Source organism: Trichogramma pretiosum, unplaced genomic scaffold (assembly GCF_000599845.2).
Source record: "Trichogramma pretiosum strain Unisexual culture from Peru unplaced genomic scaffold, Tpre_2.0 scaffold32, whole genome shotgun sequence".
In the NCBI taxonomy this organism is placed as follows: domain Eukaryota; kingdom Metazoa; phylum Arthropoda; class Insecta; order Hymenoptera; family Trichogrammatidae; genus Trichogramma; species Trichogramma pretiosum.
In genome coordinates, this window is record NW_019641641.1 from 1223515 (window position 1) to 1237542 (window position 14028).

The window sequence follows — 14028 nt, forward strand, 5'->3', positions numbered from 1 at the left end:
ATAAAAAAATATTTGAGTAAGTTCATATTTTTTCTTTTTAGCGGTGTTACAAAGTTATTACATAAATATTAAACTAGTGGTAGTTCAAATAAAATTACAAAGAGTTTTTATTTAGGTTCTTAATATTTGAAAAAATACAGTCGAAGCGGAAACACCACTCTAGAATTTTCAACCGAAGATTCAACATTTTCAATCGTGTGTCCAACCAAACGTTTATTTCACGTGTCTTTGACTGAATGCTTTCATTTTAACGGTACCAATTAAATCACTCTATTCGGGATCTTCGATGTTGTTAGATTAATTAAATATCTCACTACGAATGATTCAGTTCATTCTCTTCCTATTACAATATCTGTTGAACAAACAGGATTAATCGAATTGAATTTGCAAAGTAAAATTTGAATTTTCCTACTACTTTTTGAATCATTTTCAAACTCAAAAGGCACGTTAAGGTGTAAAATTGAAGTGGGCAAATTAATTATTTTTTTTTTCGTAATTAAATTTTCAGACCTTAGAATAATAAAGAGACTTTCTTGACAAGTATTTTTTAAAAGTGGAGCTGAAATATTCAGCATAAATTTTTTTCCTAAACCTTGAAACGACACATTTAACTGACAAAATCGATCTTGAAGTTTTCGCATATTAGAGGTAACGTGTTTCATACTCATGCTTGCGCATAATCTTAATCTCAAAAAACTACGTTGAAATATCATATACACCAGTTTAGGATCAGATCTTTCTTTAATAGTCTGCTCCATGTAAATTTGAGATTTTTTAGTCAATAAAAATTTGGGTTCGATATTATCATAACTTTGATGGTTACATGATCCTGATTGAAACAGCTTTAGCAGCTCACGTAGTGATTTAATATGCAAATTTCCATTTTTCGCTAACATTACCATGATAATATCATTATTACAAATCGATTTAACCTGAAAAAATAGATACATTTACAGTTTATTTAAAATAAAATAAATATTCATATGATCATTTAAAATTATAATATTATACGTCAAATTCTATGACATGGAACTTGAAAAAAATAATAAAGACTCCATATTCCATTTCAATTTATAAAAATACCAAAAATAGTGGTGTGCTTGGTGCTTACGGATATAGTTACATATCGAATATACAGTCGAGCATACATTTGAGAATACCAAGTATTTGGAGAAAGTGGATCATTGAATAGAACAAAAAACAAATCTTATTAAAAATGTTTATTAACTTTGTTGCGAAATAATAAATTAATAATTCAATTAAAACTTTGGGCTTCGAAGCGTTGATAGTTTTTCCACCTCACCGCATATTGTTATCACCTGTTAAAATTTTTCAAAATCGCTCGTTTTGATTTGATAATAATAAACGATAGCTCATTCACTCTGACTTGAAAATCAAAAAACCATCACTCTTATTAAAAATTAGTACATTTTTCAAATGGTGCAGTTATAGTTTTTATCAAACCGAACAGGAATTAAAGCATGAGTCAATCATGGTGAGTGCTGTAATGATTTTGCTTAAAAAACTATATCACACTATTTTATAATATTATTTTTCTACGAAATCCTAAAATTAGCTGAGTAACCGAAAATCTTAAAATAAGATTTAAAAACTCTTATTCTATATTAATTCTTTAGAGTTGTGACATTTTCGGCGTCAACCCAGTTGAAAAAAATTGCATGGATATCCACGTGGAAATCCACGAGGATTAGTAATCCTCGTGGACCATACAGGGATTCCATGTGGATCGTACAGGGATTCCACGTGGATCATACAGGGATTCCTCGTGGATCGATCATGGGCTGAAAAAAATGCAATCACCACGGATATTCTACTGATCCACGCTGATTTTTTTTCAATCCTCGTGGATGTGGAACTTGTTCGCGAGCACGCGCTCAAAACATCCGCGAGGATTCGCGGCGAATCACCACGGATTTTCGACTTATCCACGCTGATTTTTTTTCAATCCTCGTGGATGTGGAACTTGTTCGCGGGCACGCGCTCGAAAATCAACGAGGATTTGCGCAAAAATCCCCGTGGATCGATCGAAAATCAACGAGGATTTCCGCGCAATCCCCGTGGATCGATCGAAAATCAACGAGGATTTGCGCGAAAATCCCCGGGGATCGATCGAAAATCAACGAGGATATTTCCGCGCAATCCCCGTGGATCGATCGAAAATCAACGAGGATTTGCGCGAAAATCCCCGGGGATCGATCGAAAATCAACGAGGATTTCCGCGCAAATACCAGTGGATCGATCGGAAATCAACGAGGATTTCCGTGCAAATCCCCGTGGTTTACGTACGTGGACTCTTTATATGATCCATGTTCGATCCACGTGGAATCAATGTCCCATCCTCAAGGAATCCCTGTATGATCCACGTGGAATCAGCGTGGATAATCCACGTGGATATCCACGCAATTTTTTTCAACTGGGAACAGTTGTAACGGTAAAAGTTACAATAATTCATGGTAAATTATGAATGCGCAATAAAAAGCAAGGGGAAAGAAGAAAAAGGGTTGCGCACACTGTGTGCAAAAAGCTGGTGTTATATCCAAAAAATCGAGTCTCGTCATACGCTGTTTCTCGACCTCGAGTTTTTCGATATAACGTCATTAAAAGGGGTAATAAAAGAATGATGTAATTTATGGGTTATCATACCACGCGCTAGTCACGGGATAGCTTACGCGAATTCGGGTAATCTTCCAATATCGCCCCACTGTAATTCGGGATTCAACAATTATTATATATAGCGCTCATCTTTGTAATCTCGGGTGGTCGGCTCTCAGCTCTCGCAGACAGACGCACTAACATCTTGCAGTCTTCACGCGCTAACACCTTATCCTAGCTTTTTGTAATTGAGCTACAGCTGAGCCAATCGCGTGGTACATTATAACTAATAGTGTAACGAAAAATATAATATCCATTTTATATGTGCAAACTCTATAATAAAAGTCTTGTGTCAAACCTTAAACGTGTATCTCAGATTTTGGTGCAGTTAGATTAAAATAAATGTTCGGGTATTATTTAACAAATAGCCCGTGGGCACGTGTTGCATACAAAATTTTATGCAATAGTAAGCAAATATTACTTTCATTTTGAACGAGGCATTTTATCGCTTACCAGTATCCAAAATGAGGCATTTTACCGCACATCGGTATCCAAAAACGCTTTTTGCGTACTAAAAAATGTGCGAAAAAGGGCATTTTTCGTCATACCATTGCATAAATGATTATTATTAAGTAATTAATCGCAAGATTGAACACAGCCGTACTCTGGACGGCAAAAGAGTGTAATACCAAGGCACGCGCGAGTTCGCTCAGATCCGGGGAATGCGAGTCGCAATTTATTGAGAGAAAGAGAGAAGATCGAAACAGAAACTTACACTTGCAACAGTTGCTCCGGTTGTTACTCTGGCCCACATTCACAGCTTTGGATCGCTGGGCTCACATAGCTTAGTTGCTTACAATGCACTCGTTGCAATATCGTACTTGCGACAGGGCTGCAGCGGGCTTGTCAAAAATAAAGATACGACTTGGAGCAAGCGCAACTTGCCTAAAGAGAGACGAGATCCTGGTCAAATTCTCGTCGCACAGTTTATAAGCGCTATGATTAATCGTTCATCAGCGTGCTATAATATAGTACATTACGTCACTCATGCGTGAAGCACCATGCGCACGAGTGACGTATACTATTTTTTATCACGAGTTGCGGGAAGTTTTTATTTTCCGCACGGTCTGCCGTGAGGGAAGTGTGTAATTCCGAGCTGTATTGATATTACGATACTGCTCGGGAATCAGCGTACAGGAAATAGCACTTCCCGCACTCTGTGATGAAAAGAACTTTTATGGCACGCTAACCTAAAAATCGCAACTTCGCCGCTACTTTTAGGCTTTTGTACCATAAAATATTGTATGCAACTGATACGGATATGCTTTTCCAACGAAACTCGTTACAGCCCTCGCCTTCGGCTCGTGCTGCAACCCCTCGTTTCGCTGAAAAAGTATATCCGTACCCGTTGCATAAAGTACTATTATAGCACTGTGTGGCATAAGTCGCACATTCTGGCACCACTGCGTTCGCATCACACTCGCATACGCTCGTGCGCTAACCTCACTTTGCGCTACCAGAAAGTGCGACTCATGGCTCGGAAAACGGGACATAAATGTGAACTTAGCACAGTGCTATAAAATGTTGTACGATACTTGTGCCATGGGGACACTTTTCGGCCCAGCTATTAGGACCCTCGCTGCGCTCGGACCCTAAACTACGCTGTGCCAAAAAGTGTTACTTATGGCACTTGTATCGTGAAGTACCATAGTGGCACGCAAATACGAGTGTTTCAGTCTATGGAAATGTGAAATATTAACACATTAATGGCGTGAGACTAATTTTTATTGATTTTCTAAAGGGGGCCTTAGTGCGAAATAATCCGTCCATGGTATATTTTTGCAATTATAATACCTACTCATCTTCAAACGTGATTCCATAATATTGTGTTAACTTTACATTTATCGATTGCATTTGAACCACAATTTAATTTCATCATTGTTATAATAAATTGGATATCTATAATTAATAACTATAAATTTAATTTTACCTTAAAGCATGATACTGTGTCTGAGACTCTCATAAAATCCAACTGCTGTTTTTGATCATAAACATAAATTCCAAAATTGGCCATACTAAAGGCAAATAAAAATGCACCGGTTTGGGGCATTTGAAAGCCCATTAAATCTAAAACATAGCTTTGAACAATAAACTTCCACAATTTTTTCCCCTGCAACAGGCGAAATTTTATTTAGCTGATTCATACATGACATGGTAGTAATTATATAAATCTTATTATTTTCTGTTAAAATTAACAACAAATATCAACTTTTCCAAAACTGAAAACACATTTAAGAAACGAATTGAATTATTTCAAAAGATACATCGGTAATTTGTAAATCTGACAAGTTTTATCAGGCTTTAGAAAAATTAGTTTTTACAGAGTTGGCCTAAATCTTTAAACAAAAAAGAATTGCTATTCAATTTTTGCTAGAAGTCCTTTTCCTTTCTCTATTAAAATTTTAAAATCCTATAATGGTACCAATACAAACTGCATGATTGGTGGTACGAAATTATAGTTTTGTAGGGAGTTGTGATTTTTTTGAATTTAGTCTCTGACACCAGCAAAATGTCTACGTCTTGACTGATAAAACTTTGTAGGATATTGTTCCCGATTGCCAATTTATTTGATTTTTACGTTTCTCGTCAGTCGTGCTGCCGAGTCGTGAGCGATGTCGGTGAGCGCTGATGTTCAACGCTGATGCATCAAAAGGAACACGCGGGGTAATTTGTTTGATGACAAATTACGCTCGCTTGGCTACAGAGACTTTTGTATTTCGATAGGCTACGGGAGGATCTTCAAATACAGGTTACTAAGCAACCAGTTGTTTTGCCTTTTATCTGATTTTTTCTAGTTTTAAGTTGTTTCTCCAGATTACCTTCGACGAGCAAACACATAAAATTGTTCTTGTCTTCTGCAATAAAATATATTTTTGCCAACTACTTTTCGCCTTATTAATTTCTTATTCGACAAATTTACAGATAGTTTGGATCTTCTTTGGTTTTTAAGTGGAAAGGTTGGGAAAGGTTTTCCTGAGAGATGGAATAGAACCCGCAAAAATATTGGAACAAATCTACCGCTTGAAGTATAACTAGTACCGTTTCAAGTATACTAATGGGAGTATGTAATAGAACTTTATGCAACGGATGTGGACGCGCTTTTTCTGCGAAACGAGGGCTTGGCACGAGCCAAAGGCAAGTGCTGTAAAAGATACTTATGATAATTATCTTAGAATAGCGTTAAAATTTTGCTTTGCGAAATACTATTAGCTTATTTTGAAACTTAATGTCTTACCAAGCAATGGTCTTTTTATACTTTATAAGTATAACCCATAAAAATTATATTAATGAAAATATTTAAAAGAATAAGTTACCTGCTTTGAAAAGAATGAGATTGTTTTATCCATTGTAGCAACAACAACACCTGTGTGGTTAATTGCACTCATAACAACGACAGGTGAAATTGACCGTTCCCACATGATAAACTTTTTTTTTCTATAAAAGCAGCCAATTTTTCGATTTCTGCAGGCAGTCACTAAAAGTCCCCCTCTCAACCACTGCCCCAAAGGTTCTATAGCCATCAGCGCAGAAGAAGTTTTGTATTTTTCAATAGTAAAAAAAGACCTAAAAATAAATAATTTTATGTTAACAACGTAGGATCACTTTTTCAAAATAACAACAATTTCCCAAAAAATCTTTCGCCAACAGAATTTTCTGATTTTAAATAAAAAATGTAGTATAAAATATTGATTAGTTATGGGCATTTTTTAATAGATTTTATAAATTAATATTTTTTCGACATTTTCAATTTAAAGTTGGTGAACGTGTAAATGAGAGTTAGATTTAAACTCAGCCCAATTTTTGTACTCCACGAAACAAGTGATGGTTCAAGTTAGCATGATGCTGATTTATAGGACTACGTGGTTCGAATCCCTGTTATTGCATCGTTACGCTGATGCGTCAACCTGTATAAGCAACTTATATCTTGGCAAAGGGGATTAAACGTGAACTTAGCACAGTGATACGATATTTGAGACTCAAGTAGCACATTCTGTCACGCGTACCATAATACACTATTTTTTAATAAATTAGCTGAAAATGTGGATTACCATTATAAGATGTTGCCGGTTCAAGCCTAATCTTTAAAAACAATTGAAAAACTTCAAAAACAATCAGAAAATATACCCAATGGAACCAGAAAATTTCATTTTTATTACATTTTAATTATTTACGTTAATCTTCACGTGAAATCTATTAGCATTACCTAAAGAAAACTCGTGGTAAAACTTTCATCCCAAATAGAAAGTTCCAGTCTGGCATAACAAATATATTAGTGGTATAAATTTTTTAAATTACTTACTGACTATCAACAATGTAAATTTCTCCTTGCTGAGTTCCGATAACTAGATAACTAAGAGCGTTTTGACTCCAGGAATTTTTATTTACTTTATTCAAGCAAGTTATTACATCTTTTTTTATTTTATGCGTTTTATTTGAACTACTAATGAAAAAGCTTTTTTTACTAAAAAGTTTACCCGTATCAGGTAGTTGGGTACAACTTTCTTTTGCTGTATCCCTGAGAAATATGTGTGTTGAATCATTGACTGAATTTTTGGTAATGCCATCTTCTTCAACAAATTTGTGATCAAGCTGCGGAGAAAATGATATTACATGTTTGTTTAATGCATGTTGTGACTTGTCGAGCTATGGCTATGATAAGGTATTATAATGCCACTTAAGGAGAGAGAGGTTTGACGGACGTGGGAAAAGTCCACTCTTCCACCAGGGACCCTGGGAAATCGGGCATTTAATTAGATCCGTCGTCAGACAGTAAAGGGGGGAAGGAGTAGTAGTATTGTTTCGTATGATAGATTTTTTTCGCTCATTCGAAATATTAGTAGAACAATAGTTATTTACGCAACAAGTGCCCAAAAGGCGTTTTGGGCACGAAAATGCGGAAAAAGACAAGAGTGTCGACCATGCCGGCACGAGTGGGTGTGCCCCCAAGCTGGGCACGTGTTGCATACAAAATTTTATGCAATTGTAGGCGAAAAATACGTTCATTTAAATGAGGCATTTTACCGCACACAAGTGTCCAAAAACGCTTTTTGCGCACTAAAAAATGTGCGAAAAATAGTACATTACGTCACTCGTGCGCGAAGTGGGTGATTCTCGCACGAGTCTCAGTTTGTCGCCCGAGCGCAGTGATGAGCGAGGCTGACAATGACTATTTTTTATCACGAGTTGCGGGAAGTTTTTATTTCCCGCACGCTGTGATAAAAATAAATTTTTCGTCATACTATTGCATAAAATTTTTTTTAACACTGCGTGCGCGAAACACGGGTTTTCTAACCTTAAAGCGTCAGAAAACCCTAGTTTCTCGCAAGCAGAGTTAAAAAATATCGTTTGCAACTAGTCCGCGAGGAAGTTGACTCACCCAGGAGTCTTTGCACCCTCGCTACGCTCGGGTGAAAACAACTCCTGGGTGAGTCAACTGCTTCGCGCACTTGTTACAAAATATACTAGTATGCGACGCGTGCCCAGCTTTTTGCGCACAGTGTGCGAAAAAACCCCAAACTTTTCCGCGCACTCGTACCCAAAAACGCCTGTTGGGCACTTGTTGCATAAATAACTATATTTCTGAAAAGCACATGTATGATCTCCGGATTATTCTGTGAAAATTTCATCAAAAATTTTTCGTTCAACCCTTTGAGGGGTAATGAAAAAGTCATGAAAACTCTGATGAGATACGTAACTTATTATACAAGATCATCTGACAAAAAATTCAAACTGAGATCATTAGTTTATTTGTTTCTTTAGGTACTGACATTGAGTTTTCCCATTAATACCGATTTTTGGAACATTGACGTAATTTTGAAGTTGAAAGTCCCACTTAAATTGAGTCCAGGCAGAAAAATGCGACCTTTTTTTTTAATTTGTTAGATAACATAATTTTTGTTGGATAATAATCATAAATATTGATACAATGAAGTTGTCCTGACCGCGAGTCGCGTAGCAGTAACAGAGTTGGTACTTAGAAGCTAGACGAAGGACTGCTGTCCAAATATGTTGTCTGATCGCATCGCTGTACAACAATTCCAAATCGCAAGGATGACACGGGTCGGGTATCTCTCGAATCGGCTTCGTCAAAGCACGGGTCTCCCAAGTGTCGCAGCGAGATGCTAATATTCAACGATAGCCAAAACAGATCTGAACTCGTGAATGCAGTTCGTGAGTTAACAGGGGATAATTCCTCTATAATACATCCGCGCGTGCTGACATCATACGTTTATCGAACGATCGTTACAATTGAATACGTTGTTAACATCATTTCAACGTCCGCAGAGAGTCGCAATTACGAGCTTCTCACTGTAGCTGTTATATAACTCAATAATCGATGTTAACTTCCTTCACACAGAAAGCAGGAAAGCAGGCATGAAGTTATCAAAGCCTCGAACGGGGTATTGGTAGATAACAGGAATAAAATATTGTGGGTTTCAGGGTTCATAAATACCCTCAAAAATGAGGTGCGATTTTTAGATTAAAGTTCCATGATAGAAATGAAAAATTCAATTTCTAAGTTTATAATCATTATCATATTTAAGTCTTTTTCACATATCCTAGAATTATTTGTGAATTAATAAATTATCAACTTACATTATTAACTGTTGATTGCAATGAAGTTGGATGCAAACTAAACTTGAAATACGGCTTCATATTTTTGTATATGTATAAATGACAAGGAGTTCCAACAGCAAGCGCTAAAGAACTATTTTGATGAGTTTCCGTAATGAAACTCATTATTCCGCATGGTGAACCATTTGTCAAGTACTCCGAAACGTACTTGAAATTCTTTAATACATGAAACTGAAGATTCATTTATGATTGAAATATTTTCCTTTGTATGTTTAAAAATTAGAAGTATATTAAAAATGCATGGAAATAGCAAAATTTAAAAACACACAAATCATAAGAATCGCGCTGAAAGTTTGGCTATTATTGTATAATTTATCACCAAGAAATCAATTATTAGTACATATGTGGCATTTCACGTCAACTCTCCCAGTGCCGCGCGGCACGGCAGAATTAAGTCAAATCACTAAATTTGTGAATCGCTGTAAAAGTACTAAAATGCACCTAGAGAAAAAAACAAACCCATGATTTCGATGGAAAATCGCCTCAGCTTTCCGATGGTGAGGTCAGGTTTTCCGAAATTTTCCGCTTTACCCGGGAAAATCGCTGGGAAAACTTTAAAGTCGATTATCTCGAAAACTTTATTTTTAAGATTTTTTTAAATAGTCTAGATCGAAAGATCAGGAAATTTTCCATCGATATAGACCTTTTTCAGAGAGGCGTTTATTGATTTTAGCGAGATATAGCGAGAGAAAGAAGAAAAAACGTAGTGTTTTGTTCAGTTGGTAGCGCCCGACAAGCGCGCGCGAAAAAACCACGTTTTTTCTTCTTTCTCTCGCTATATCTCGCTAAAATCAAAAAACGCCTCTCTGGAAAAGGTCTATATCGATGGAAAATTTCCTGATCTTTCGATCTAGACTATTTAAAAAAATGTTAAAAATGAAGTTTTCGAGATAATCGACTTTAAAGTTTTCCCAGCGATTTTCCCGGGTAAAGCGGAAAATTTCGGAAAACCTGACCTCACCATCGGAAAGCTGAGGCGATTTTCCATCGAAATCATGGGTTCATTTTTTTCTCTAGGTGCATTTTAGTACTTTTACAGCGATTCACAAATTTAGTGATTTGACTTAATTCTGCCGTGCCGCGCGGCACTGAGAGAGTTGACGTGAAATGCCACATATATTAACAAGCTCACCTTAGAATAACTTTCTGAATAAGGAGCAGAAGAAGCTATCACGATTGTACAATTTCCTGTTTCATCAAAATCTGAAAAATCTATGCCACTTGAAAAAATGTTAGACTCAATTTGCGGTTTATGAAGAAACTCAAAAAATTTTCCTTCCAGTTCTTTGGACATTTTGCCCTTTTTTCAATTCCTTCTTCGATGTTATTTTTTCATAGAAAATTTATAGTGGCACTTTTAAAGTGTTTAATCTTTTTTGCCAATCCATCCAGTTTTTTACCGCCTGCAAATTGAAATACACCTTAATGATTTCTTTTGAAAAAACTTTTAATTTAACTTGAAGAACTAAAATAGGCTCTTTGTACATTTCCAAACACGTGTGTTCGTTTTTACAATGCTGTAAGACAACAAAGGCGTAACTGAGTTCTATAAGTTCATGTCGAGCCAAAATTTTGACCATTTAAGTTTTACAGATTTAATGCTTTAAAAAAAATTCGTTTTTTTGATCAAGTGTATGTTTATTGCTATCCAACAGTAACTGTAGAAAAATGTTTAACGCTATGCACAGTTGTTTCTTTATAAGTAATTTTTCTCAAGTAGTCGCGGATACTAAAAAGTTTGACCCGCTCCTATAACTCGATATAAATTTAAATGTACATTAAGGATGCGATTTACTTGAATAACTGAATTCCTGAAGCATCTAAAAAAATTTGAATAAATTCATAAAGGCACATTTCTGGGAATTTTTCAGATATTTTTAGATGCTTAGAGATTCAGTCATCCTAAAAATATAATTTTCATTGTAAAAGGGTTTTTTGCTTTAAAAGTTCTTAAAAAAATTGAGTTCGTGTTGTTCAATGCGATAAATAAGAAAATGAATTGCCAATTTGAATATCGGTTCAAATCACCGGGAATAAATTTTAAAATTTTTAAATAATTCTTTCTCAAGCTTTGAAACACCAAAAGTTAGCATAATTGAAATGTATACCTTCATAAATTTATCTAAATTTTGTAAGTCAAAAACGGCTCTAGAATCGATAAAAAAATATAAAAAGACGTCTATACGGAGTGTGGCGCGTACAAACGATATTAGTATCTAGAATCTTGGCTTTAGGACTATTTTTCTATTTAATATAAAACATACCAAAAGCTCATCCAAATCGGTAATATATGTACTGCACACGGTTTAGTAGAAAAGTAATATTTTGATCCATCATAGCTATTTTTATGAAGAAATTGTTACATTTCTACATTAGTGTAACATTGTAAATTTATCAATAACAAAATACCAAAAAATGTCTAAGTACTTAAAATATGTTATACATGCACACAGTCATGTAACTGTTGTGGCTGATTTGAAATGTTTGTGAATTAGTTTCCAAAGAAACTGCACCATGGTTAAAGGAAATTCTACAATATATCCAGTTGTCGGAGGACAAACAAATTATTTAAAAAATCGACGTTTTTAAAAGTTTTAATTTTTTCTAAATAGTGTATTTGTATTAATGATCAGAATTATGTAAAAACATTCATCTTTTTCAAATTATTTTAAACTTCTTTTAATATATTGATTGTTTCCTTTCATTTGTATATTTCCAAACCATTTGACGCAGCTTTACAGGGTTAAGACACATGGTGATTCGTCTGAAAAAAATCTGTGATTCATCTGTACTTATTAATTTTTTTAATTGAACAAAGCTCTAAGTTACTTACATACGTTTACTGTAACAAGATTGCTTATTGCAGCTTGCACTTTGCAGTCAAATTTTTTATGAGCAGCGCTGCTAAACGTGAACTCTGCGCACTAAAAATGACAACCTCATAACTAGTTACACGCGGGGAAAAAACACGTGTGTTAAGTCAAAGCTTTTTTAAAACTACGAATTATTTTAGTGTAAGATAACTTTAAAATTTTTATTGAAAATAATCAAAATGGCAAGGAGTAAGTAACCTTTCATGGGTTTCAATTCATTTTTACCATTGACATTTTTCACAAATAATAATTTTTCTAGAAAAATCGAGTAAAAAATTTCAAAATGACCAAGTGGAAGAAATGATTCAAAAAAGTGCCCAGCATAAGAAATTCAAAGCGAAAGACAAAAAAATATCTTTTAGTGAGTTCATATGTTGATAAAATTAATCACGAGATCAAATTTTATTTTATTAATTTGATGGCTTCTTTCAGAAAAAATTAAAGAATTATGTCAAGTGCCCAAATCATGTCCATTCAGAGCAAGTATTTTAGAAGAAGCAGCTATAAATTGTTCTCCAACGATGGTACAAAAATTAAAACATACTCAACCCTTCATTAAAGAGTTTAAAAAAGTGGTTGAAGAAGCAGATGTAGTGCTAGAAGTAGTAGATGCTAGAGATCCTCTAGGAACTCGATGTTCCCAAGTGGAAGAGGTAGTTGCACAAATGAATAAGCGACTTGTTGTCGTTATAAATAAAGCAGATCTAATCTCTAGAGAAAATTTAACCAGTTGGTTGAAATATTTTAAAAAAAATCTTCCAACTGTACCCTTCAAGAGTTCTACTCATAGTCACTCACGAAAACTTGGTAAAAAAAAACAAGGAAATATACGCCAAGAAACTTTACAAAGTAGCACTTGTTTTGGAGCAGAATTACTTCTGCATCTGCTTGAAAATTACTGTCATAATGCTGGCGATACTAAAGCCTGTATTCGTGTAGGTGTTGTTGGTCTGCCCAATGTTGGAAAATCTAGTGTTTTAAATTCACTTAGAAAAAGTAAGGCTTACAATACTGGAAATGCCCACGGTAATATATTGTAGTATTTTTATAAAGTCTTTCTAAATAATTCTTACAGTAGATACATTATACATATGTAAATTACTTTTTAGGAGTTACAAAGTCAATGCAAATTGTTCAACCTGACTCTAAAATAAAATTATTAGATTGTCCTGGAACAGCATTTGAAAGCAATGACTCCAACGATGCAACTACAGCATTGAAAAATGCAGTAACGATAGATACCCTGGAAGACCCAATTACCCCTGCCAGTGTGGTTTTACAAAAAGTATCATTACCTCTATTAATGGAACTTTATAAAATTGATGAATTCAAAAGTCCAGATGAATTCCTTGCAAAAAAAGCCATGAATATGGGTAAATTGAAGAAGGGAGGTGTCCCTGACATTGCAGCTGCAGCACGCAGTATTCTGACTGATTGGAATTCAGGTAAAATCAAGTATTGTTCTACACCTCCTGAAGACAAAGACTCGCATGTATCAGCTACAATTCTGACTACATCCAAAGAAGAGTTCAATATTGAAATGTTTGAAGATAGTGAAAAAATTGTATTAGACAGCATTTCAGGAATAGGCAGTAATGTAATGGATATTTCATAGTTTTGTATTTAAATAAAATGCGGGTTAAATTTTTTTTTGTACATAATCTTGTTTTAAAAAAAATATTATTTTGTAAATAATATAATTTATGTAGTACTTGTTGATTAAATGTGGTAATAGCTACTATGTTTTATTAAATTTTTTCCTTCTTTTATCACAAAATTTTTCTATTATCCAATCAAATATATCTATAAATATAAATATTAATAAAATTACAACAAAAAATATAAA

At 34.7% G+C, this 14028-nt stretch overlaps 2 protein-coding genes across 2 annotated transcripts; one reads left to right on the forward strand and one right to left on the reverse strand.

Annotated features, from left to right (window-relative positions):
- Positions 1-61: 61 nt before the first annotated feature.
- Positions 62-11759, reverse strand: LOC106652380 (Bardet-Biedl syndrome 1 protein). The gene is made up of 7 exons (XM_014371308.2): positions 11574-11759; positions 10442-10712; positions 9271-9480; positions 6974-7263; positions 5988-6237; positions 4604-4783; positions 62-932 (listed from the first exon to the last, which is right to left on the reverse strand). The coding sequence occupies exons 2-7, from the start codon at positions 10601-10603 to the stop codon at positions 330-332; spliced, it is 1695 nt and encodes a 564-aa protein (XP_014226794.1). The 5' UTR covers positions 10604-10712; positions 11574-11759; the 3' UTR covers positions 62-329.
- A 298-nt stretch (positions 11760-12057) lies between these two features.
- On the forward strand, positions 12058-13814 carry LOC106652381 (guanine nucleotide-binding protein-like 3 homolog). The gene is made up of 4 exons (XM_014371309.2): positions 12058-12371; positions 12442-12543; positions 12615-13208; positions 13292-13814. Exons 1-4 carry the CDS (start codon positions 12362-12364, stop codon positions 13795-13797), a joined length of 1212 nt encoding a protein of 403 aa, XP_014226795.2. The 5' UTR covers positions 12058-12361; the 3' UTR covers positions 13798-13814.
- The last annotated feature ends 214 nt before the right edge of the window (positions 13815-14028 follow it).